Source organism: Hemiscyllium ocellatum, chromosome 6, assembly GCF_020745735.1.
Source record: "Hemiscyllium ocellatum isolate sHemOce1 chromosome 6, sHemOce1.pat.X.cur, whole genome shotgun sequence".
Taxonomy (NCBI): Eukaryota; Metazoa; Chordata; class Chondrichthyes; order Orectolobiformes; family Hemiscylliidae; genus Hemiscyllium; species Hemiscyllium ocellatum.
Genome location: NC_083406.1, coordinates 69,956,814 through 69,983,841, shown reverse-complemented (window position 1 = coordinate 69,983,841; position 27,028 = coordinate 69,956,814). Strand labels below are relative to the sequence as shown.

At 38.9% G+C, this 27,028-nt stretch overlaps 1 protein-coding gene across 1 annotated transcript in view; it reads right to left on the bottom strand.

Annotated features, from left to right (window-relative positions):
* Nucleotides 1–15,876: 15,876 nt before the first annotated feature.
* LOC132816741 (transmembrane protein 182-like) overlaps nt 15,877–27,028 on the bottom strand; it is a 52,284-nt gene continuing 41,132 nt past the window's right edge. The window contains exon 6 of the mRNA XM_060826650.1: nt 15,877–18,000. Coding sequence (XP_060682633.1) covers nt 17,729–18,000 — 272 coding nt within the window. The 3' untranslated portion in view covers nt 15,877–17,728. The remainder of the gene's footprint in view (nt 18,001–27,028) is intronic.

The following is a 27,028-nucleotide window of genomic DNA, read 5'->3' as shown; positions in this document are numbered from 1 at the left end:
AAAATTCCACAGAAGAATTGAGTCTTTTCATGAAGAAGTAGACGGATCCCATGACACTTAACGAGTTAATAGCATCATTGTTGTTAAGCTTAATCTTATACAATATAATATAATCAGGTAAAATTCCACAGAGGAATCGAGTCTTTTCATGAAGAAGTAATGGATCCCGTGACATCCCCCTCTTGAAAAGCGAGATTTCCCCATGTGTCTTTAAAAAGTTCAAATGATAGCTGATGTTGTACCAATAGCAGCATGTATCAGGAATTTTTCGTTTTTCTGCGCTCCATTATTATTATCTTCACTTTATTCATCAGCGGTGTAGTTTGTTGCAGTTGACGCTCTTATTATGAGAGCTATTGTGAGTAAAGCGGAAAAGGCAACATTAAATCAACGCATACATTTCATTTAATTATGCGAAATCATTCTGAGTCAGACTTCCCATGGCGGGTTTCATGATCAGATTCAGTTGTTGGGGTTCCGACGAATTTCATCAGTGGATTTCGTTTCCAATCATGTCGGTGGTCAAAGAGCCGGACCTCTGGTTTCCATGTTGGTTTTGGTTCGGGGCCTTGACAGCCATCGTGTTTCCAACTGTACCATGAAGTTTGTTGGACCATCCGTTTTGGTCTTTCATTCAGAATCCTCATTTTGTACTCATGGTAGTCTTTGAGATCCTGTTTGCGGTCTCTTTCGCATGCCATGTAGGGGGATATTTTGTGTTTTCTCCGGAGTTCCCTCAGGAGGCAGTCATTGTATCCAGGTGGGTTCTTATATTCTCTTTCCGTCCATTTCCAATCATGGGTCGGTGATGTATAAGTTACCACCGTTTCTATGGCTTTAGGTGACCATGTCCATTTTGACCATTCGGTTATCATATCGATTTGTGGATGAGGTAACGGTCTGTTGGCTTCTCTGGTTACGTAATTAAACACGTCTTGTTTTATGTTGGATCGGAGCATGTTTAGGTCAGTTAGGTTTTCTTCATTCCGCTTTTGTAGTTTTGCGACATAGTTCAGACAGTCCACTAGGTATATTTTCCTTTGGAGAGTATCATTAAGTGTTCAGCCAGGTTATGGCCTCTTCTACGGTCATACTGTACCATATATTCTTTTGAAAGGGGTGTTTGTCGAATGCGTTCCCCTTTGATCAAATCTGGGTCTGGCAACATCTTCGTTGGTTTGCATACAGAAAGTAATATGTTCATATTCAATTCTTCGAATAGCATTGAGCAAAATGTGCATATTAGTCTCTGTGGCTTTTTACATCCATTACAATTTAAACATTGTCCAATGTTGTGTTCTTTTAGAACTGTTCTTGACTCAGTCCACCATCCGTATTCCGTGTGGTGTTGGTTTCCTTCTTTCTAGTTACCCATTCTTTAATTTTTGGATATTGATAAAGGAATATTGAGGTTGTTTTTTTTTCGCATAGATGCAGAGGGTTTGTTGAGTTCCAGTAATGTAAGTTTTTGGTTCCATTTTGGTACACAGGTTTTCTGTGGTTTTGGTTTCTTCCAAGGTGGTAGCTGCTTGGACTTATTTTGTTTTTCTGGTTTAGCATCACCCAGAGACGGGTTGCGTCTGTGTTTCAAAGGTTTGGTTTGGTTTTTGGTTTGGACAAACGAAGGTTTATCCTGGTTCGAGGTCTGTGTTAAGACCGAATGACAGACAATTAATGTCTTTAGAATCAAGTGAATGGTAGCACAATAAATGGCCCATTCTGGTTCGTAATTAAAAGATATGATTATGGTTGAGGAGGTCAGTGGTTAAAAACGATCCCCATTCTCCCTTAGTAATTCCAAATTTTCTTCGTTTAAATTCAAAGCCAATCATAATTGTGAGAATTAGTCCTATACCTAGGGTCAAATGGACCCATTTATATTCTACCAAGCCCCAAAGGAGCTGGAGTCCTTTCAGAATGTTTCCTCCTATAATGGGTAGGTGGTGGCAGTAGGCGTCCCATAGACTTACGGGCATGACTACAGGGCTAAATTGTTCTTTCATGTGGGAGAAAATACCACATTGGTTCGAGGAATTCCCGTTCCTTCACAATAGTTCAGAGTCCCAAGTAAGTCTTGGTTTTGTTTTCCCAGGAAGTCTAGGACTTCTTGGTATTTGGTTGTGGTTTCATCCATGCTTGCCGGTCGAGGAAGCAGAATGTGGTTTATTTTCGTTCTGGAATCAATCCTTTGATTAATGGCTTGAGAAATGGCCAAATTACGACCACAAACACCCAGAGTAGGATAAGTCCCACTAAGAGCGGTGTATATTGTTCTAGGCCAAGTCATGATAGAATCCAATAAATCCAATCATAGATTTGCACCCAAATGTTTGCAGTAGTTTGTAATACTGACATAGTCCATGCATTAATATGCAAGTTATCATACCAATTTTTTCTTGATTCTTCTACCCATATTTTTATCTCTTCCTGTAGAGTTTTTTGGTCAGCCTTCCTTTCTTTTGATATTAGGTTCTGGAGGGTCTTTAGCTTCTCGTCATCCGTTGGGCCCGAGAAGGTTATCTCCATCCATTGCTTTTCTGAATAGATGGTTAGCATTCTTTCTAAATGTTCTAGGTCAGGTTTGGGTTTTTCTATTTTTAGATTAATTTTTTCTGCCGGGTTCTTATAAGTTTCTCTGTTTTGTCTCACAATTTTGCCATTACATCCGACATGTCCTGTCGTAACATTAAATTCTCCTGACTGGTTTGTTAGCCAGGTATTTCCAGATGGGAAGTACTCTATCTGGCAATCTTTTTTAACATATTGAACCGTGTTATTATCACAGGGTTTTAATAGGATTAAATTAGAGAATTCGATCAGTTGAGGCTGATTGTTAATTTGAATACATTTTTCCTTTTTCAGCCACCCATTTTTTAGGCTTTGCCAAATTGGTTGTTTTATTTTAGTTTCGTAATTTTCGTTTGTGAGAATGGATTTGATCTCTACTAGTGAGATCTTTAGTTGTTGATCTTTGTTTTCCACGTGGGATCTGTATACCCTTGAGGTTAAATCAGCTATTGTCCTGTTTTCTGTTCTTACGGTGTTATGCAACCATCGTCTAGTTATTACATTTAATTGATTTCTAAGGTCATTAAAGGCAATTTGCCAGGCTTGGTCTTTTTTGATTGTTATCACCTCTATTATTAGGTTTTTTGAGTTTTCCCATTGTATTTTCTGATTTTTGAATAAATCCTTAATATATGCTTCTGCCTGTTGTTGTCTATTATTATTATTATTATTATTATTATCATTATTGTTGCTGTTACTGCTTTTTTGATTTGTGGTTATCACCAGCCATCTATCAGGAGAAGATTGTTCCCAAAAGGTGGCATTCTGCTTTGTTTTGTAGCAATACATCCTGCCCCAATGGTAGCAGTACAGAGTTGTATTTTCTACTTTTATTTCAGTTCCCTGTCTTTGTGGGTCTTTTAGGAAGTATTTTAATTTTTCCCAGTCTTGATATACTGATTTCCATTTAGATGTTTGATTTCCATCTGGGTTTTCTGCCTCAGTGTTATACTTTTTGGTATTATTTTCATCGTAATTATCATAAGGAACTTCATAAGTGTATCCACATTTAAATCTACCGTGTTCTATATATACTACTTTTCCTGAGTTGGGAATTTTGCAGGACCATGGTCCATGGGTTTCATTTCTTTTTGCTCTATTATCATTTGGGCAGTTTTGGAGGAGAGCGGTATTGTATCCTGATGGACTATAACATTGTGTGGCTTTATCGGTGCATCCAATTATATGGGTGTTATTTTTATAATAATAGTAACAGGATTCATTTGTTTGTCTCTTGTGGTTTACATCTTCCCATTCTTTCCCTTGGGTCTCTTTAGGTAAGGATAATTCTGCTTCATACCCTAAGGCAAAGTGGTTACAGACATCTATATCTTGTCTGAATAACTTTGTAAAGTTTACTAGTTTCTTTAGTAATTCTCCTATTTCTTCTCTGGACTTGGATTGGTTAAAGATGGTAGGATCGCATATTATCAGTGTTTCGTTTTCTTTAAACATTTTCTTCTGGTAATAAGTTCCTAATCCTTGAACTTGCGTATCATCTTGTCCTAGTAGGGTGAGGTAAACCTGATCCGTGTCACCTCTGGCATTTCATCTTTGTCCTTGGTCACCTCCTTCTTGGTAGTGCCAAGTAGAGTTTGCATATAGTATTATCGGTTGGTGAGTGTTCATATTATTTAGGGGGTTGCCAATATTTGGATAGGAGCAGTTATAGTGGTTTTTCGATCCTGGACTCTGATAGTCTGAACAGTTATACGTTTTGTATAAACAGTAGAGCCATCTATCTCTCTCTGAGGTTTCTTCATTTTTTGTAACATTTTGTATACTATAAGATAGTAATTTGTCTATCCAATTTTGTATAAGATTATCTTTTCTTTGATCTTGTTCTTGGTTTTCATTCCCAAGCTCCTGTTTTAAGACTATTATGTCTAAGGTGTATGTGTGTCCTATAATTTCTTCTCCTATTATTTCTGCTGAGGGTCTTGGATCTGTCCAATTTTCATATTTTTGAGCTTGCGCAACATTTATCGTAATTAGTCCTAACATTTCTAGGGCCATGTTAGATAGGGTTAATCCTCCTATTATTAGAGGCATTCCTGCTGAATTTGTCGAGTTACTGTTGCTGTCGGGGTTATTACCTGTGTTACATTCCAGGCTGCGCTTTATTACTGCCTGAAGTATCCATCCTATAGTTAGAAAGGCTAATACTATAAATAGTAGGGTGTGTTGAACTATATTACACTTAGAGCAGCGTTCTGCCATGAGTTTCTTTTGTTTAATCGTTTTAGTCTCTTCTTTCTTGGTTTTTTTTTTATTTAAGTTTAGGAGGGTTTTTTTTTACTTTTGGTATCCTTTTGCCTTTCCCTAATTGTCCTAACTCCATATTGTTCTGTTTTTGTTTTTTGTTTCCTTTAAATATTTGTTTCCAATTTTTTTCATTTCTGCTGTTTACATCTCTCTTGGAAGTTAAAAATCCCTCCATTTGTTCCCTGTGTTTCTCTTCTTCTCCTAAATATACAGCCATCCAATCTGCCATGTTCTTAGTCTTTGTTAACTGGTCTTATATTATCTACTGATAAAGTCCTTTCTTTACCTTCCTTCCCGACTGTCACTGTTCTATTTCCTACTTGGATTATCTGTTGAGGCAAATGATAGCGGGCTTTAAAGGCTCTTCCTGATTTATTTTGTTTTTTCTCTTGTACCCAATCTCCTACTTTAGGTTGCCAAAATTTTCTGTCTTCTTCAATTTTCTGTTTCCTTTGTTGTCTTAATTCTTCTTTTTTAGTTTTTAGGAGATCTATCCATTCTTTTTTAAGTTTAGTTTGGGTTTCTATTTCAGGCTTATTTTCTGTATTCATTTGTACTCCATATCTCAAATAGTGCGGAGTTATATGGTTCTCTGCTCCTAAGAGATCTATGGGTGTGTTATTGATGGCCAGCTGCACCTCCTTCAACCATTGACTCCAACTACCACCGCGAGTGCACAATAATTTTGCCAAGGCTAGTTTGACATCTTGGTTTCTCCGTTCTACCTTTCCTGCTGATTCAGGATGGTAAGGTGTGCTAAACTCAAGCTGTATCCCATGAGCGGTACACCACATGTTAAAGTCCTGGTTTTTACAGCCAGGTCCTTGGTCTGTATGAATTACTCTGGGAGGCCCGTTAGCGACCAGAATCAACTCACTAGCTTCTATAGCATCTTGTGTCCTACAACTCTTTGTTGGGATCAGGGTGGTGAATCCGGTACATTCATCAATACATACTAGGCAATATTTATTCGGTCTTTTAAATGGCTTTTTCCCGTGAGAGGTCGGCAATGGGCTGATAAAATCCATTATCCATTTATCCCCGGGCTCCATATTTTGTGACCGAATAATTTTTGGTTCTTTTTTAGTTCCTCCCTTGATATTATATTTTAGGCAAGTTTTGCATTCATTACAATATCTTTTAACTTCTGCATTCATCCCAGGCCACCAGTATTTCTGCTTTAGGTGTGACTGAGTGGTTTTTATTCCTGGATGCATGGCCCCTAAGCCTTTGTGGGCCGTCTTGATAAGTTCTCTTCTCCCTTTCCTAGGGGGTATTATCTTAGCCTGTTCTGTGGTTTGATCTTTAAATTTGGTTTTGACTACCCCATCAGATTCTTCCCAGTAGTCCTGATTTTTAGGGTATCCTTTTACTTCCTTGCCCTGAAGTAAGTCTTCCAATTCTTTGTCCTGATTCTCTTTTTTCATTTGCCTAGTTATTACTCTTATTTTATATTCTTTTCCCAAACTTGCGGCTTTGGCTGCTCGGTCAGCTAGATCATTTCCTTTTTTGTGTTCACCTTCTTTCTGGTGTCCTCTGACATGTATTACTTTTACATTTGGGAGGTTTTCTTTTAATCTAGCTATTTCTTCCCATATTTGTCTATATTGTATGGGGTGATTCCTACAATCATGGAATCCTTTTTCACTCCATTTATCTAGTTCCTCGTTATAGCCTCTACTGGCATAAAAGCTATCTGTACAAACGAGAATTTGGAGTTCTGCAGGAAATTGGCTTGCTTCTTTTAAGGCTAATTCTAACGCCTTTACTTCTGTTTTCTGGGCTGAACCTCCCAGTGGTCCTTTTATTTCTAAGACCTTTTCTTCTTGGAACTCATTGTTTAGTTTTGTACCAATTACTATTCCTATTCCTGTTAATTTTTCTTCTTTACCTTGTTTATCCAGGCCTCTTTGGGCACTACCATCTGTATAGATGTACATATCTGGATTGAATTCAGTTTTTTCTTCAGTAGCAGCTAGTTTATATTTCGGTGTCCACCAAGTATCTGTTTTTCCTGTAAGGGGCTGTATTTCTATAGTGGGGTCAGCTAGTAGGATATCCCATTTTTCATACCTGGCCGAGTGGACCCTTTGGCTCCTTTCTATTTTTTGTTGTTTGGATTGTAATTCTGCCAATTCCATGAGGATAATTATCTTTCCTTCCCCTTGGATTTTTCTGATGGGTTCCACTGCTCTAGTTATGGCTACCCATGTTTTTTCTATTTTTGGGTATTTCCTCTCTGTTTCTGTAAAGTTTAAAGAGATATATTGGAAGGGTTTGTTCTGTCCTTGACTGGTTACTCTTACGGTGGCACTTTCTTGCCCTATAATTACTTCTAGTGTAATGTCTTTCCCTGGTTCATGCTTTCCCATGTTTTCTGCTTTATTTAATTGGTTGATTAGTTCATTTAGGTTATTTTGATCTTCTTCAGTCCATGAGAATACTTTCTCGGTTAGTTTTTTGTACAGGGGTTTAGATATTTCTGCACATCCTGGGACAAAGTCTCTGGCATAGTTACATAGGCCTAATATTGCTTGTAATTCTTTAATTTTGGTAGGAGGTTGAATATCAGCTATTTTTTCACTGTATTCTTCAGTTAGTCCTTTTCCTTCATTGGTTAGTTCCACTCCTAAGTATTCTACCTTTTCTCTGGCGATCTGGGATTTTGCTAGTCCAATTATATATCCCTTATGGTACAGGTGTTCCATTATTCTATGTAGGCAGGCAAAATGTTCTTCTAGGTCACCATGAGTGATATAAATATCATCTACATAGCATTCTATTTGTCCTGGCGGAGCTAAGTTTTGTACTGTTTTTCTGACTTCTGCAGAAAATATTACTGGGCTGTTTAGGTATCCCTGAGGGAGTCTGGTCCAAACTAATTGTCTCCCTAGGGTGTCTGTTATGGCTGTATATGGCCACTCTTCTTTTGGGATTGGATGACTCCAAAATCCATTTGATAAGTCTAGGGTAGTTTTATATTTTTCCCTTCTTAAGGTATTCAATGTAGTCTGAGCTCCTTTAAAGTATGACGAGAAGGGCACTGATCCTGAATTCAAGTCTCGGTAGTCACAGACAAGTCTGTACTTTCCTGGCTTATCAGGCTTTGGTATTCCAATTATGGGTGTATTGTATGGGGATCCTTTTTCTATTAGGACTCCCTGTTCCTCAAGTCTTTCTATGACTTTTTGGATTTCCCTAGCTATCTCTGGTTTGTTGATGCCATACTTCTTTTTGATTTTGAAGTGTCCCATTCCTGTGGGAGTGGGATCAATGTTTAGATTACCGCAATGGTATGAGTCTTTTTGCCAGATTTCCCAGTGAGTTTGCACTAGGTGTTTTATTTTTGCTCTGATTTTGGGGTTGCTTTCTTTATCTAAAATTTCTTTTAAGTCTTCTGTTCTTTTGTCTTCTGTTTGTTCTAGTAGTTTGTGTCCTTTAATGTCTTCCCATCCTAATATTACTGGTTCTCCCTGGTCTTTTAGACCTTCTATAATTAGAGCTTTAGTCTCTATTTGTTTTCCATTTTTTAGGATTAATTTGATTTTTCCTACATCTGCCCATTTTACAGGTGCTCCTATGCCCTGATAAGGTTCTGTTCCTACTTTTGGTATGTTTAGTTTTTCTGCCAAACTTTTGTCCATTAATGACATTTCTGCCCCTGTGTCTAGCATTATTGTGAGCCATTGCTGTCTGTGGGGTTTATACCCCTCTATTTTTCCTTGTTCTTGAGGGTAGCATGGTTCTGCTGCTGTCTGTCTGGGTTTTCTCACCATCCCTGTCTGGTGGATTCTTTGCCCTTCTGTATTCCTTTCGTCCCCTTGTGCTTGCACTCTGGCTGATCCAGAGGTTATTGCTTGTCCCTGACAGTTTCTGGGTCTCAGGTTGTATCGTTCTTGTTGAACTTGTCCATTTGGAGGCCTAGGTCTAAAATTTTGTTGGGGTGGCCTATATTCCCTAGGTTGTTGAGGTTGCTGGGCTGGCTGTAGTGGAGATTGGTATCCCCCTCTAGCTCCTGGGTCTTGATAATTCGGAATGGGGTTTCTCCCTAAATAGTTTGGGCTTACTCCTGGAATTGGTCTAGGAGGTAGCTGCTGACGGGGAGGTCCCTGGTTTCTGGGTTGGACTTTTTCCACTACCTGAACCAATGGTTCATATTGGGGTCGGTATGTCCATGGTTTTCTTTGGTTTTGTTGGCGTCCTTGCGCCTTGGATTTCTGGGTTTCTGATTTAGGTTTTTCTGATTTCCTTTCCTTGGCTTCTGGTTGAGGTCCGTGGGGATTTTGTTTTCCTATTCTATCTAGGGATAGATTGAGGACTTCTCCTAAGTTGATTAATTCTTGTCTGAATACTTGCCATGGGTTTTGTTCCTGTCCTAGTGCTCTGTTTGTGGCTTCCCTGAGCCTGTTTGCATGGCCTTCGTTCTGGAATTGTCTGAATAATTGCGACCTGACTTGGACAGAGTTTATTTCTAGATCTTCAGCGGATTGTGCTACCTGGAGCATTGTTCTCCCTGATTCCAGGAGTGTTTTGAATATCTTGTTGGCTGCTTCTGCTCTTTGGGTTCCATATACCCGGTTGTGGGCTTCATGGAGTATGGTAACTAGATTTATGGTGGTGTGCGGTTCCTGATCTAAAGCAGGACAATCCAGGGCTTTAAATAAATCTGAATTTTCTTGGGGGGTTAGTCCTTCCAAGAAGGCTTTTAGTTTTTTGAAATGTTGAATTATATATTTTATTGCTGCTCTGTCATCTGAGGGAAAGTCTAGGAAGCAGATTTTAAAATTCTTCAGTGAGGGATCACCGTACACACGGCGGGCTGCTACCGGTTGTGGTGCTTGTCCGGCTTGTCCGGGCCTGGGATTATTGATTAGCCATCGGGCTTTTTCTACAGCATGTTGCGCCACTAGGACTTGTGCTGCTACTCTATTTAGTTGGGGTATTTGGAGCACTCTGTCTGCTGCCACTATACTTTGCTGAGCTATATCTTCTGCCCAGGCATGTTCTGACATGCCTGGTACTAGCGGTACTTCTCTTCCCCTTAGGTCTGTTTCTCTTCTAATTACTGTTACCGTATGTTGAGCTGGTAGAACGCCAGCGGTATGCTGGTGGGCTGGTTCTAGGGGGTTTCCAGTTCCATCTGCTGGTATACATCCATCATAGTGATGGTGAGTTCCACCTACATATTCTATTCTGAACCTGTATCGGAGTCTTGCTGCTATAGGTTCTCCATTGAGTCTGTTTAGTCCTTCTAGGACTGACTCATCTGCCCTCAGTCTTACCTCCTGACCTCTTAGGTTAGGTGGGGAGACTATATTGTCGTTACCTGCTGCGACTATTTCTGCCCAATCATTTCTAAAATAATAGGCAGGTATATTGGCCATTTTCTTTTTCTTTTTGAGGGGCTTTTATTTTTTTTTGTACTATTCGCTATATCCCTACAGAAGGAGTTTATTTGGTGACAAAGATAATATTTACACCGTGAGGTTCAAGATAGTGCAATCTCTCGAGCCCCACGTTGGGCGCCAATTGTTATGTTATTTAGGTGGATATCCTCAATAGGTATGGGTTACTACCGGATTAAACTACAGTACCTCGGGCATATACCTAAGGCCGTTACCCGTCAAGTTTACCAGTGGTCCCTATTGACTGTATGGTCCTGATAGCTACAAACTCGGCTGGGTTTATCGCAGGTCTCTAGGTCCCTTCAGTTTATCCTTTCACCTAGGAGTGAGAGGGATTCACTTTAAGTCAATCCTAATGCCTTCTCAGCTAAGTTCTAGACTTAACATACCAACACAAAGGTAAACATATCTTATCAAATAAAGGTTCGGCGAATACGAAGTGTGTGGTGTAAAATATAATAGAAATTTATCAATATAATAAGTTGAATACTCACAATCAGATGTTTTCAGTTAATCACAATCGTTACAGCCTTTTTGAATGTTCTTAAAAGATACCTAGGATAAAAGCAGAGCTTAATACCTGAGTGTCCCAAATGGGATCTTCTTAGACTAGCGTGTTTCAGCTAGTTGGTTCAGATTGTATCTTCTTCAGGCTAGAATGCAGTGCCTCAACCGAGAATCTTTTAGGCAGGCGTATTTCAGCAAGCTCTTAGCCGTCCGTATGTTTCATCTGATCGGTCTGTATTTTGCACAAATGTGTCTTTTCTGCAAGCCTGGTGGTTCAGAGGATGGTTGGGTGACTCATTGTCTGTGTTTCAAGACAAGAGTGAGTTCTGTCTGTTTTAGCTCTGCTTTTATCCCTTACAGTCTAAGTTAAGCAATTACATCATTTGTTTAAAGAACTGGAATCTCAAACTGTGCCTCGGTCAGCATTGTTTAAAGGTCGCGTTAAACACTTAATTAGCTGAGAAAACAATAAGTAGCTGATAAGTAGCTGGTAAAGAGCAGCTGCCACGTAGTCATAGTTATACTTAATTGTTGCTAGGCTAAAATACAATAAAGAGTTAATAGTATCATTATTGCTACAATCTAATATAATCAGGTAAAATTCCACAGAAGAATTGAATCTTTTCATGAAGAAGTAGACGGATCCCATGACACTTAACGAGTTAATAGCATCATTGTTGTTAAGCTTAATCTTATACAATATAATATAATCAGGTAAAATTCCACAGAAGAATCGAGTCTTTTCATGAAGAAGTAGATGGATCCCATGACACTTAACGAGTTAATAGCATCATTGTTGTTAAGCTTAATCTTATACAATATAATATAATCAGGTAAAATTCCACAGAGGAATCGAGTCTTTTCATGAAGAATTAATGGATCCCGTGACAACTTCAGGCCCCTGTTGGAGAATCATCACACCACCTTCCCTTTCTCTGATATGTTCACATTTTCTCTATGGCTGAGCAGTGTCAGAATGCCAGATCTTTAAATATAACTTTATATTTTAACTTATATTATAACTTTAAACATAGGTGGCAGGAGTGCCAGTCTTTCAGCAGCTATCCACTGAGTGACTTGTGTGGAAAGAATGGTCTAGAATTGGACAGGACGGATGCCATGGAGGAGGGAAAATAGTTAAAGAAGTGAGTTTGGTAAGATATGGTGAGAAATTTCACTGGGTCTTGTGATGAGAATCCATCCATAATTCCAGGGTAGCAACCTGAACATCTGGATTATTAGTCTTGTAACATTTCCCATTAATTCACTATTTCCCCATAGAACATTTCTTGGAATATAACCAGTGGCTCTGACATTAACCACATTATCCCCCATTAGTCAGATAGCTGTAGTCAGACATGAGTTTTCATCTTCTCCAAGAGCACCTCCGTTTTGCACACTCATATTCTTTTATCTATTGTAACATCTCCAACTCTCAAGATGGGATTATTGCCCAACATTGCAATCCACCCTATAATTGGGCAGCTTCTAGATTCCTGTCCAGGAAGTGATGCCAACATCAGAAGCATGATCTGATCCAATCTAAACAGTCAATTTAACTTGAACCATGTCTGCAAAAGTGTAGAAAATGGTTTTGGCATGAATGAACATGTCTGACCAGAAAATTTGTTTAATGAATAACCAAAAAAGTAAAAATTGCAAACTGGGCACTCTGAACTCTATGTCAATCTATTGAGCAATGCATCTAGATGATAAGGTTGAAAAAACAATCCCCATTATGTCCAGTGATTATTTCATCCAATAGAGCATAGATCTCACAGATTGTCTTGTCATATTTTTCTGTATGATGTTCCTTTTTGCAATGTGCTGTGGCAAAATATATGTGTTGATACATCAAAAGTAACTTCTTTTTTAAAAAAAGACAATGCACTACTGTACATTTCCAGTCTTTATTGTGAAATTAAACCTTAAACAGCAATCAGTATATATTGGTGATTATTAACAAACAGGTAGTAAATGAAAAAAAATGCAAAAGTGCAAATTCACAATTTATATGACTTGATGTGAAAGAAATGTCCTAAACTATTTGAAACTGAAAAGTAAACCTTTAAATTAAATTGCAAAAAATTTTGTTAAACAAATTAATTCATAAATTCACAATAACATTAAGATACAGGAACTTTTCACTTATAGTGGAAACATGGTATAAAATGACCTCTCCTCCACAAATTACTGTCTGTGTGAGTTCATTGGAAATGGAAAAGTTGTTAATATCTTTTTTTAAAATTTTACTGGTACTATTGTAAATAATTTATTAGTTGGAAATTCCGGACAGGTTTGTCTTCCCTGAAGGATATTAGTGAATCATTAACATTTTCTCAGCAGAATCACAACTATTAGATACAGTCATTATTTTAATTCTTGACCATAAATTAAAACTTTTATTGAATTTCACCCCACAACTTATCATGAAGTAATGTGAGCTTGTGAATTCCATGCTGATACTCTTGCACCAAAACCATATCTGCTTGACTTTTGGAAATGCAAAATTAATATCTCAAACATTAACTCTTTATTTTGAAAACTAAGATAAAATTATGTCAAAATGAGCTTTTGATTAAAATAAGTTACATTTTTAAATGTTGATGAATTCCACTCAACGAATCTATTTAGAAAGAATTAAATGTCGCATTGTGTCTACTTTTCTTCTGCCTCTGTTCTCAGTTGTCCATTTGTTGAGATCTGGTTGGTTTGTGGTAAGTGGGTATCCTTTAATATATTACAGGTTACATTATTGACGAAATTAACTTGTAACCTTCAAAGTTCTTCCAACTTCTTTGCTTCCCAGTTAATTCCAATGGGAATAAGACACTGCTTCTCTTGCCCTCTCAACAGTTCACTTCTCCCACTTTCTCACAACTATACTACATCAGAGCTAATTTATCTCTGGCCATTCTTGCTCTGAGTTACAAGCCAACTCCAGCCCTTTTCAAGTTTTACTAATTCTATTACAAATCCATTTCACAATTTTCCTTGCCGCCCATTCTCATTGACAATTCCAGATTACAGCAGAGATCTTTAAACATGACAGGTAACTGTAGTCTCCAGCCCACTACTCCATGGAACCAAGTCCTAACAGGATAAAGCTAATTTACCATTTAGTCCCACGTTATGTTTTTCTGTCAGCAATGGAAATTGTAGTCACCTCATTAATGGGCCAATAGTTGTCTTGCAGCAACCCCTAGGCAGTACACTCAAGGTGAGACTAATTTTGACCAGACAGATTCAATGCAGATTAAAGGAGTAGGCAGGATAGTCAAAAAAGAAAGAACTAGGATTTATATAGTTAGTGATTTTCTTTTAATGTATACAATTTTTATTTGTTTGTCTGGTCTATTACCTTAACTTAGTTGATATAATTATAATAATGCTCCAATCACTTATACAGACACTATAATTGCAAACAAGTTTCTGCTCCTTCAAGCAAGATCACCTTGTACAAAAAGTAAACACAAAAGCAAATTCAGGTGAGAATAAGCTGCTGGACGAATTTCAATTGTCTAAGAGTGTCAAACAGAGAGGTTTTGATTCCCATTTTGCCTAGATTATTTATCTGCCAGGAGATTGCCATTCTAAATTTTAAGCATCTTACAGACAGGCAAAAATTATACCCACCCAAATCTGGCAGGTTCAGTCTATATTCAAGCAGGGATATTGGGACCTGACTGATTATCTAAATGCAGAAGCCATTATAGTTTTCCCAACAGGTGAACACAATATGAAGAAAAGCGAGGATTAGAAGATGCCAAAGCAGGTAAGTAATTTTTCATTTCACTGTGGGCCGGGATAAGCATGAGTGCCCCTCCAGCCTCTAGAAGCAGACTCAGCAGGTCATCTTTTACTTTATTGGTTTGGCTCTACAGTTTCCGATAAAGCTACCCCAATAGGTTCACTGGCTAAGATGGTCAAATTTTATCAAGAGAGGTGACATAGATCTGCACCAACAGTGCCAAAGTTACTGGTAATGAATTGGCTGCTAATGATTTTCATTGCATCCATTGGTTTGGAAAATCTTGCCAAACTTTTCAATTTCAAATCACGTAAATGTGTTACTTTGTTGCAGACCATTATCCCTTCACCCAATCCCAAATGTGATGCTCTTATCAGATGGCACCAAAATATGGTTCCACCATATATCTGCTATAAGTGGGTGATATCCATACCCTAAGATTCTTTGCTCCTGGCAGAGAATCAGCCAGCTAGATTTAAGTCAAACCTGGATGGCAAAATATCCTGGGTTATTAATGCATGAACTTCTAACTCACATGCACTACATTAAAATCAGATCATAGTGTCATGTTCCTACTTACATTTTATATATTTCTCCCATTCACTGTCCAATTAATTAATTGAAGTTTTTCAGAACTGACAAGAACTTGGACAGTGTTTAATCAGATTAATGTAAATGGCCAATACACAAATAAGAATCTGCTGCAAGGAATGCCACAAAGAAAAACAGAACAAACAAATGGAAGCTTTAAACTGGCTAGCAGAAACCAATCTTACATTTCAATGATTTCACTTTGTGAAATATTTGATGGTAAGAAAACGAGTAAATCAAATGCACTAGCAAAGCATTGTTGTTGGAGAATAATTGGCCCCTATTCACCTAGCACCAAGCTATTCTATTTTTGGGGGAATTGGTTTTTCTATAAAGTGCAAAATACCACAAAAGCTGTCTTTTATTATTTGGGAAATCATGTGAAAACTTTGAGTACTCCAGATTAGGTAAAACAAGGTTAATTGGTTAATAAAGCTAAAATGTCTGGAAATGAACCTTCCAGCTCAGCGAGCAAACCTACATTCAAAATCTGATTGAAGATTTGTAGCTCGGGTATCCGTTGTTGTGGTTCTGCTCGCCGAGCTGGAAGCTTTTGCTGCAAACGTTTCGTTCCCTGGCTAGGGAACATCATCAGTGCTGTTGGAGCCTCGTGTGAAGCGCTGCTTTGATGTTTCTTCCGGTATTTATATTGGTTTGTTCTTGCCGCTTCCGGGTGTCACTGACACCCGGAAGCGGCAAGAACAAACCAATATAAATACCGGAAGAAACATCAAAGCAGCGCTTCACACGAGGCTCCAACAGCACTGATGATGTTCCCTAGCCAGGGAACGAAACGTTTGCAGCAAAAACTTCCAGCTCGGCGAGCAGAACCACAACAAACCTACATTCATTTGGCACTGTTGGTCCAAATTAATATCGCCTTGTTTATCCCTCTAACATGGCTGTGGTAGTCCCAAATAATTAATTAAATGGATGTAGAACTAAATCTAAACAACATCCTAATTAAATTCAATACATATATATTAATATGAAGAAAATCATGAAATCCTACATGTTTTTTATAGATTGAATAAATTAGGAACAAGCATAAAGATTTAAGTGAAACCTGGATGGCAAAATATCCTGAAGGTATCCTGCTCTCAAGAAATTCCTCTGACCATCATTTTTGGTCTCCCTGCTTTAAGAAAGGTTTAATGAAACTTGAATGGGCTCAGAAAAGATTTACAAGGATGTTGCCAGGGTTGGAGGGTTTGAGCTATAGGGAGAGGTTGAATAGGCTGGAGCTATTTTCCCTGGAGTGTTGGAGGTTGAGGGGGTGACCTTATAGAGGCTTAGAAAATCATGATGGACATGTGTAGGGTGAATAGCCAACATCTTTTCCCCAAGGTAGGAGGGTCCAAAACTAAAGGGCATAGGTTTAAGGTGAGAGAGGAAAGATTTAAAAGGGACCTGAGGAGCACATTTTTCATGCAGTGGATGAGCTGCAGGGGAAGGTGGTGAAGGTTGGTACAATTACAACATTTGAAAGGCATCTGAATGGATATATGAATAAGAACGGTTTAGAGAGATATGAGCCAAGTGTTGGCAAATGGGACTAAATTAATTTAGAATATCTGGTTGGCCTGGACAAGTTGGGCCAACAGGTCTGTTTCCGTACTGTACATCTCTATGACTCTGTGACTCTACATGGATGTACTAATTGAAATATATGGATTCATAACTTGTTAAAAAGTAGAAATTTCAAATTATTGAATAATACATTCTTCAGACCCATTTAGCATGCAAGTGGTCGAGATTACCTTTTATGATATTGCCCACACTCTTATTACAGAGACATTGAGAAATAAAATGTGATTGGACATAAGGCTACAGTACTCCTGAGCAGAATCTCACCTCCTAAAATGAGGCTTCCCATTTGGATGACAGAATTAGTGAACTTATCTTTACATTTACAAAAGCAAGCTTACACTAGTTTATGAAACATTATAAGTACTTCGGGGTGACATTACAATCTTGAACAAATTCACTTCTGTTTCTGAAATACAGTTATGAATTATACAGGATAATCAAATGACTGATATCAGAGACGTATTAAAGCTGTGTTACTGAAGAGTATTAAGTGCATTTTCTGTTCTTGCCTTTTTGTTGCAAGACCTTGTCTACTGAGAGTGCACAATTGAAAATGGAGACCACAAAGTATTGATTTTCTTTCTTCAATTAATTAAATAAAATATTGATTATATGTTACATTAAATCTCATTTTCATTTTTTAAGGAGTTAATATTTAGTGGGAAAGTTAGCCCCCGTGACTCAAATGGAGAAATGCACAAGACTGAAACATACCAAATAAGATGACAGTCAACATTGAATAAAATGATGTCTGTAAAAACATTATGGTTTACCTTGGTGCTTCTGGATCAGTGCAGGGGAAAAGAGTCAAGGTTGGCACATCTGGTTGCTGTCCAATATTCACTGTGCAAAATGACATTTGTGCAGATGTCAGGTGAGCACAGGAGCACAGCCCATTATCATTCTATATCTAAACTCAAACATAAAGAATTACGTTGGTGCTCAATAACAGAAGGGTGGCAGATGACCCAACATTACCACTGGAGAAATGTGAAGAATATTCAGGGAAGGAGAAATCATAGCTTGAAAATATGAGGTGTAATTGAAACAATCAGAGATCTTCATTACCAATTTTATCAAGTGGCAAAGAATACTCTAAGTTCTTCTTTTTATTTTGAGCAACACACCCAAAATGAATGAAAAGTAAACCTGCAAGTAAAGAAAAGACTATCCCTACTGGAGCTGCCATGAAAGACCAACCAAACTGAACTTTAAGATTTGGATGCGGGCATGATTTAGGTGGTTCAGCGATCTGGTCCACCACAGCAACGAGAGCTTGAATCCAAAAGCTGTACATAATAATGGAAAACGTGGACAAAATACCTGGAAGCACAAAAAATGGCAATCAGTATAGTACACAACATAAATGTTTCTGTTTCATGTATCACAATTTTGAACAGCTATTGACCATGCAAAGATTAATTTTGAAGTATCAAGCGAAAACTGGATTCCCATTTGGGAACTAACTATCCAAGAACATACATCCTATCAAAAGGAGGCAAATGGCCGCATGGGTGGGGTTGCCTTGCTGGTAAGAAATGAACTAGTAAGAAGTGATATAGAGTCAAAAGGTATAGAATTAGAGTGTAAAGTGAAGGAAAAGTGACTGCAATAGGAGCTTTGTACAGGCAACCAAGCAGTAGTCAGGATGTGGGGCAGCAAATAAATCAGGAGACAGAAAAGGCCTGTAAGAAAGGCCCAATTACAATAACCAAGGTGAAGCTTCAATATACACGTGGACTGGGAAAATCAGGTTGGCAGTGGATCACAAAAAAAGGGGATTTGTGGAATGTCTGTGAGATGGTTCATTAGGCAACAGGCAATTCTGGAATTTGTGATGCTTAAAGTAGACTTGGTTAGGGAACTTAGCGTGAAGGAACCAATAAGGGGCTGTAACCATAATATGGTAGAATTCAGCTTGCAGTTTGAAAAGAAGAAGCTGGAATTGGTACTGGTATTTCAATTGAGTAAAAGTAATCACAAAGGCATAAGGGAGGAGTTGGCCAGAGTTGTTCGGAAGAGGAATCTAACAGGTAAAAGGCTGGATCAGCAATGGCAGGGATCTCAGGGAGCAATTCGGGAGGCACAGCAGAAAGTGATCCCAAGGAAGAAGAAACATACTAAGGGGAGGATGAGGCAACCGAGGCTGACAAGGGGAATCAAGGATAGCATAAAAGCAAACAAAATATATAACATGGTGAAAACCAGTGGGCAGTCAAAGAATTGGGGATCCTTTAAAAAGCTACAGAAGCCAACATAACAGCATTAAAGTGAGGGAGACAATGAAAAACGTGGGTAAGCTAGCTTTGTAATATAAAAGAAGATTGCAAGAGTGTTTTTTTCACTATATAGAAGTTATGAGAGAGGCAAGAGTGGACATTGGACCAAGAGAAAATGAGACTGCAGAAGAAGTGATCGGGAACAAAGAAATGGCAGAGGAGCTGAATAGGAAGTTTGCTCCAGTCATCATAATGAAAGGCCACGAGGGTCAGGGGCAGAGGTGTGTGTAGTGGCCATCACTAAGGGAAGGTACTGGGAAAGCTGAAAGCTTTGAAGGTCAGTTGCACTACACCCAGGGTTCTAAAGGAGATAGCTGAGAAGATTGTGTGCTGATCTTTCAGGAATTATTGAAGTCAAGGAGGATCCTAAAGGTCTGAAAAATAATTAATGTAATGCCCCTGTTTAAGAAGGGAGGGAGGCAGAAGAGAAGAAACTATAGGCCAGTAAGTCTGACTTTGGTCATTGGTAAGATTTTATAATCCATTATTAAGGAAGAAATCGCAGAGTTCTAGGAAGTGCATGGTAAAATTGGATTTGTGGAAGGCTTTTGACAAATTGCCACACAGGAAGCTGCAAAATAATATAAGAGCCCATGGTGTTTCGGGCAAGGTACTGGCCTGGATAGAGGATTGGCTGACTGGCAGAAAGAGAATGGAATAAAAGGGTCTTTTGCAGGAAAGGCAGCCAGTGACTAGTGGAGTTCTGCAGGGGTCAATGTTGGGGCCACAACGATTTACATTATACATTAACGAACTTGATAAAGGAATTGAGGACATTGTTGCTAAGTTTGCAGGTGACACGAAGATAGGTGAAGGAAAAGATAGAGTTGAGGTGGCAGGAAAGCTGCAGAATGACAGACTAGGAAAGTGCACAAAAACGTGGCAGATAGAGTGCAATGTGGGAAAGTGTGAGGCTATGCACTTTGGGAGGAAGAACACATGTGTGCACTATGTTCTAATTAGGGAAAATTTTCAGAAATCCAAAGCACAAAATGACTAAGGTATCTTGGTTCATGATTCTCTTGCAGTTAATGTGCAGGTTCAGTTGGCAGTTAGGAAGGCAGATGGAATATTAGTGTTCATTTCAAGAGGGCTAGAATATGGGTAACCCAAATGGAGGATGGGAAAAAAATGGGGCTTAAAGAACTGCTCCTTTTTTGAGGTATTTTAGGTGTTGGAGGTGATATTTCAAATTCCAGGAGCAGCAATTACTGTTTTATAAGCTGTTATAGAGTCATAGAGCCACAGAGATGTACAGCATGGAAACAGACCCTTCGGTCCAACTCGTCCTTGCTCACCAGATATCCCAACCTAATCTAGTCCCATTTGCCAGGACTTGGCCCATATCCCACTAAACCCTTCCTATTCATATACCTATTCAGATGCCTTTTTAATAATGCAATTGTAGCAGCCTCCACCACTTCCTCTGGCAACTCATTCTATACACGCACCACTCTCTGTGTGAAAAAGTTGCACTTTCGGTCCCTTTTATATGTTTCTGCTCTCACCCTAAACCTATTCCCTCCAGTTCGTGACTCCCCCACCCCAGGGAAAAGACTTTGTCTATTTATCCTATCCGTGCCCGTCATGATTTTATAAATGTCCATAAGGTCACGCCTCAGTTTCCGACACTCCAGGGCAAACAACCCCAACCTATTCAACCTCTCCCTGTATCTCAGATCCGCCAACCTTGACAACATCCTTATCAATCTTTTCTCAACTCTTTCAAATTTCACAAGATCCTTCCAATGCAAGCTCGGTGGGCTAAATGATTTCCTTCTGCACTGTAATAATTCTGTGTTTCTGTGGTCTCAGTACCCAGGAGGGTTATGGTCAATCAACTGTTCTGCTTAAAATGGGAAGAACACACTAACTTGCTCTCGTTCCAAAGCTCTACAAGTCATAACATAACTGTAATTATTTTGTTGAGTTCCTGATAAGGCTAATCATACTCCTTCTTGAATTTAGAATAAAATGGTCCATTAACCACATTTCTTTAATATACACAAAACTATTGATTTATTCTGAAACAAAACTTCTTTAATAAAAATGCTGAATCGGTTAACACTCAGTGTTTTTCTTGGAGCAAGTTCAAGTATTTAAAATGAACAGTAATCTGAAGCCATGTGATTTCCAAGAATTCCTTGTCAAAAAAAAATTGCTGCTCTTCCATTAACCTCTTAACAAATATCAGGCATCTAATCCTTCAATCCAACTCTACCATAATTACTACATGAGAAGCCTTCATCATAAAAGATACCATAACAACATACTAATGAGATTCACCATTTTACATCATAACTAATAAATTGGAAAGGCAGCATTCTCAAACAAGTAGATCATTTCATTTGAAAGAGGGTTTACTTTAAAGGATTAATGGCATAATTATCAAGATACTCCACTTTCTGCAAGAAGGGAGATCTTCAGGTTGTTTTCAGAATATAAAATTTTATAATTATGTAAGATATAAAATTGGGCTCCTGGAAAAAATAAATTATTGGCTTTCTGATGCTTTTCAACACTGAAATTCAATCTGGCTCAGTAGTTAGCACTGCTGCCTCACAGCGCCAGGGACCTGGGTTCAATTGCAGCCTTAGGGGTCTGCCTTTGTGGAGTTTGCACAATCTCCTTGTGTCAGTGTGGGTTTTCTTCAGATGCTCTGGTTTCCTCTCACAGTCCAAAGATATGCAGGTTAGGTGAATTAATGGTGCTAAATTGCCCATAGCATCCAGGGATATGTACGTTAGGTGCAGTAGTTGGGGTAAATATAGGGTAGGGGGAATGGGGCTGGGTGGGTTATTCTTCGGGGAGTTGGTGTGGATTTGTTGGGCTGAAGGGCCAACTTCCACTCTGCAGGGATTCTATGAATTATAATTTTTGCTTACTGGATAGAAAGTTACATTTGAATAGTTTCTAAATCCACTATTCGACAAACATTTTTAGCATACATCCTATCACTTTTCCTTTATTTTCTGACAGGATGATCTCAAATATTACAATACATGGAATGCTGATCCAATACAAAGGGGAAAGACCTAATAAGGACCGAGTCAATTAACATCTGTGAAGTACATGTACTGTCAGTACTTTTGGTGTTTAACGAGTTTCCCATCTCAGACAGATTGAAGTTTCATAACATACTCAATGTTGGATCCTATTACATCAATAGCCTTTAATTCCTGGTCTGAACTGGCCACCCACTTGGGCTAACTGATTAAGGTAAGTTGCACTGAAGACTGAAGTGACCAGAAATAAATGTAGTTTTATTTATCAACAAAATATCACAAACATCTTGCCATCAAAGTGCTTTTTCAACATAATTACAAGAGGTCACACATGTAGAATCACTTTGTCAATAGATTTATCAAGAGTATGACGTGAGGTTTTTTGATGTGCTGATGTGAAGATACAGGCACTGGATTTATTTAAAACTATGAGAAAATAATGTAAACCAAATGTTTTGGCATGACTACGATCACAATAAAATCTGCCAGTTTTCCACATATGAACAGAATTACACGACCTGACCCATTGAGTCCCTTTGCCATTCGGTCATGGCTAATACGTTTCTCAACCTCACTCTCCTGCCTATTCCCCATAGCATTTGATCTTCTTACTAATCCAGAATCTGTCTACCTCATTTTAAATACACTTGACGACTTGTCTTCTACAGCCTTCTGTGGCAACGAGTTCCAGATTTAACGCCCTATGGTGGAAGAAATTCCTCACTAGTTAAGTCCTAAAAGGCTTTCCCTTCACTCTGAGGCTCTGCCCTCAGGTCCTGGTCTCTATCATTCGTGGTAACATCTTAACCAGGCTTCTCGGTATTCTGCAGGTATCAATGAGATTCTCCCCTCATTCTTCTAAACTCCATTGAGTACAGACCCAGAGTCGTCACCTGTTCCTCATATGACCTTCGTCCCAGGATCATTCTTGTAAACTTCCTCTGGACCACTTCAATACGATAACATCTTTCTTTAGATAAGGGGCACAAAGCTGCCCATGATATTCCAAATGTGGTTTGATCAGACCCTTTTACAGCCTTTTTGTTTTACTTCAGTCATGGGACATAGGCATCCCTGGTTGACTTGCATTTATAGCACATCCATAGTTGCCTTTGAGATGGTGGTGGTGAGCTGCCATTTTGAACCACTGCAGTTCACATGCTGTAGGGTGACCCACAATGCCTTCAAGAAGGATATCCCAGGATTTGGAGCTCATGAATTTCTGCAGTGGTATCTTGTACACGGTTGCGGCTGAGCATCAATAGTGGAGGGAGAGGATGCATGTCGATGTCATGCCAATCAAGGGGTTGCTTTGTCATGGCTGGTGTCAAGCTTCTTGAGTGTGTTGGAGCTGCACCCACCCAGGCAAGTGGGGAGCATTTCATCACACTAAGGACTTTAGGGAGGATCAGGCTTTAGGGAGTCAGGAGGTGAGTTGCTCACCACAATATTAGTTGCCCCTGACCCTCTTTTGGAGCCATTGTGTCTATGCGGTGAATCCAGTTGAGTTTCTGATCAATGGTAAGCCCAATGATGTTGATTCTGGGGAAATCAGTCATGGTATCACCTTTGAATGTCAAGAGGCAGTGATAAGATTGTCTCTTATTGGGGATGATCATTGCCTGACATTTGTGTGACATGAATGTTACTTGCCACATGTCAGCCTAAGTCTGGATATTGTCCAAATTTTGTTGCATTTGAACATAGACTGCTTCAGTGTCTGAGGAGTCACAAATGCTGCTGAACATGGTGCAATCATTGGCAAACATCTCTGTTCCTGATCTTATGATGGAGGAAGATCATTGATGAAGCAGCTCAAGTTGATTGAGCCAACGAAACTATCTTGAGGAATTCCTGCAGAGATGTCCTAGAGCTGAGATAACTGACATCCAGCAACCACTATAATCTTCATATGTGCCAGGAATGACCCCAACCAGGAGAGATATTGGCCAATTCATTCATTCCAGTTTTATGAGGCTCAATGATGCCACACCCGGTTGAATGCAACTTTGATGTCAAGGGCTGTCATTATCACCTAACCTCTGGAATTCAGCTCTTTTGTCCATGTCTGAACCAAACCTGTAATGAGATCCCGAGCGGAGTTGCCCTAACTGAACCCAAATTAGGCATCACTGAGCAGGTTATTGCTGAGCAGCTGCTATTTGATAGCACTGTTGATGTTACTTTCCATGAATTTACTGATGATCGAGCATAGCTTGATGGGGTAGTAATTGGTTGAGTTGAATTTGTTCTGCTTTTTAAGTACAGGACTTACCTGGAACAATTTTCCACATTGCCAGTTAGGTGCCAAAGTTGTAACTGGACTGGAACAGCTTGGCAGGTGAGCAGAAATTTCTGGAATGCAAGTCTTCAGTATTGTCGCCAAAATGTTGTCAGGGGCCCATAGACTTTGTGGCATCCAGTGCTTTCAACCTTTTCTTGATATCACACAGAGTCAATCAAATTGGTTGAAAGTGTTAATACTGGGCACCACCGAAGGAAGCCATGATGGATCATCCACTTGGCACTTATGACTGAAGATTGCTGCAAGTGCTTCAGCCTTATCTTTTCCTCTGAAATGTTGGGCTTTTCCATTATCAAAGATGGGAATATTTGTGGAACCTTCTGATCCAGGGAGTTGTTCAATTCTCCACTCCCATTCATGGCTGGATGTGACGGACTGCAGATACTTGGTCTGATCTGTTGGTTGTGAGATCACATATGTCTATCACTTGCTGTTTATACTGTTTGGAAAATGCAAGTCATCCTGTTTGGGACTTCACCGGGTTGACACCTCATTTTTAGGTTTGCCTGATGCTGTTTCTGGCTTGTACTCCTGCGCTCTCCAATGAACTAGGTTTGATCCTCTGGTTTAATGGTAATGCTTGAGTGGATGGTGAATGGCTGAATCTGTGAATCTGTGGAACTCATTGCCACAAAAGGCTGTGGAAGACAAGTCATTGAATGTATTTAAGGCAGAGGTTTATAGGTTCTTGGTTAGCAAGGGGATTAAAGATTCCAGGTAAAAGGCAGGAAAATGAGGTGGAGAAACATATCAGCCATGATTGAATGGCAGAGATTACTCGATGGGACAAATGGCCTAATTTTTCACATATGTCTTACGGTCTTGTGGAAAGCTAGGAGATTTTACTGGGGCAGCAGTAATTATTTTCTCATTTTTTTTAAAGAAATCCAGTGCTCCTATCTATACATCTGCATGCACTCTTGAAAAATCTCTTGACTATGTGATTCTGCATGTGTGAATTAATTTTATTAAGTTGAATACGTAACTTTGATGGCAAGACTTTTTGTGACAGACATTTGTTAACAGGGTCATAAGAGGATAATGGATTTTTCTTTGGCAAGAAATTTCTTGGAAACCATGTGATTACAAATAATTGTTGATCTTAAATAGCTGAAGTTGCTTCAGGTAAAAAAATCTTACTGCGTGTTAACCAATTCAGCACTTCTACTGAAAAGGTTTGTTTGAGAATAAGTTGATAACTTTGTGTGCATTAAAGAAATGTGGATAATGCAACATTTTATTCCAAGTTCACTATGAGTAGGAATATGATTAGCCATAACAGGAACTCAGTAAAATAGTTAACTTTATGTTGTGACCTGGAGAACATTGGAACGAGAGCAAGTTAGTGTGCTCCTCTTATTTTAATTGGAACAATGGATAGAATATTCCCTTCCTGGGTGCACAAGGCCCACAGAAGCTCAGAATTATTAATGTGCAGAAAGAGGCCATTCAGTCTATCATGCCTGCATTGGCTCTACTATCTAGTGCCAATCTCTTGCCTTTTCTCCATATCTCTGCGTACCCTTACTATCCAAAAAAAAGCCAATGCTTCAATTCAACCTGCCACCACCACATTTCCAGGCAATGTATGGCATATGCTAATAATTCACTGTGTGAAAATATAACATAAATGTAATTATTTTACTGAGTTCCTGATATGGCTAATGTGGGATATAGGAAATGTATGTTTCTTCTGCAATTCTAAAATTCATTACATAAAAAATAACTGAACTCCATCAGTGTGCAATTGTTTCAGCCAGGACCTGAGTCAACAAGAATGTGAACTCTGTGGAAGAAATGCTAATTGGTTTGCTAAGGATGTAACAAATGGTAAAGCCGTTTAGAAGGGCTTCGTGATAAGATGCTTTGAAAACAGACAGTTAAACTCAATATGCCTGTATAAACATCTGTTTCCTACTTTTACAGAAAGAGGAACAAAACCACAATTAAACGAGTCTTAATAATAAGATGCTGAGAGGAGCAGCACCAATGGAAGGAGTAAATCATGGTTAGGGAAGCAGGCAAAGGGCAAACAGCCCTGAGAATAGGAATGAGCACGTTTTTCACAGACAAGACCGGATAAGACACGAGATAAGCAGGAGGGTCTCAGGGAAGTGGAGGATGTAAACAGGGGGGGAAACAATGAAATAAGGAAAAAATATGTGGTAACCAAATTGTATAAATATCGAGTATTTGTTGAATTCGGGGTGTGTTTTGTCCCTGCCTTGTGGACAGCACACCCACTTGCAAGTGTGAAATAAAGAGCTCTGCTGATTCAGATCTTGTCTCAGACTGAAATTATTGCAGTGAGTGAGCTTTGTTTCTCACACTAATCATATTCCTTCTCGATATTGAGCGTAGAATAAAATGTTCTGTTCTTACATCACCTGGATTGCTTGGACATCACTTAAAAAAAAACTAGATTTTTATGGAATTCAAATACTGCTGTGATGAGATTTGGACTTGACCCCTAGGATATTATCGAGATTATTATCTCTAGAACATTAGTCTAGCAACAGCCCCACTAGGCCATTGTCTCTCACTTTTTGTGAAAAAATAGGTGAAAAATTAGATTCTCAACGTGTGAGAAAAATCTCTCCCAAACTTTCCTGCAAGTTTTCTATGTTGACTTCAGAATCTCTCTTGTGACCAGCGACTCCCCTATTTCCATGTATTTGCCTCTCATTAAAGCCCCAACTCAGCTTTTTTATGTTCCAATTCCAAATCACACCTCTTCCAAGAAACTAGATGGCACAATTTCC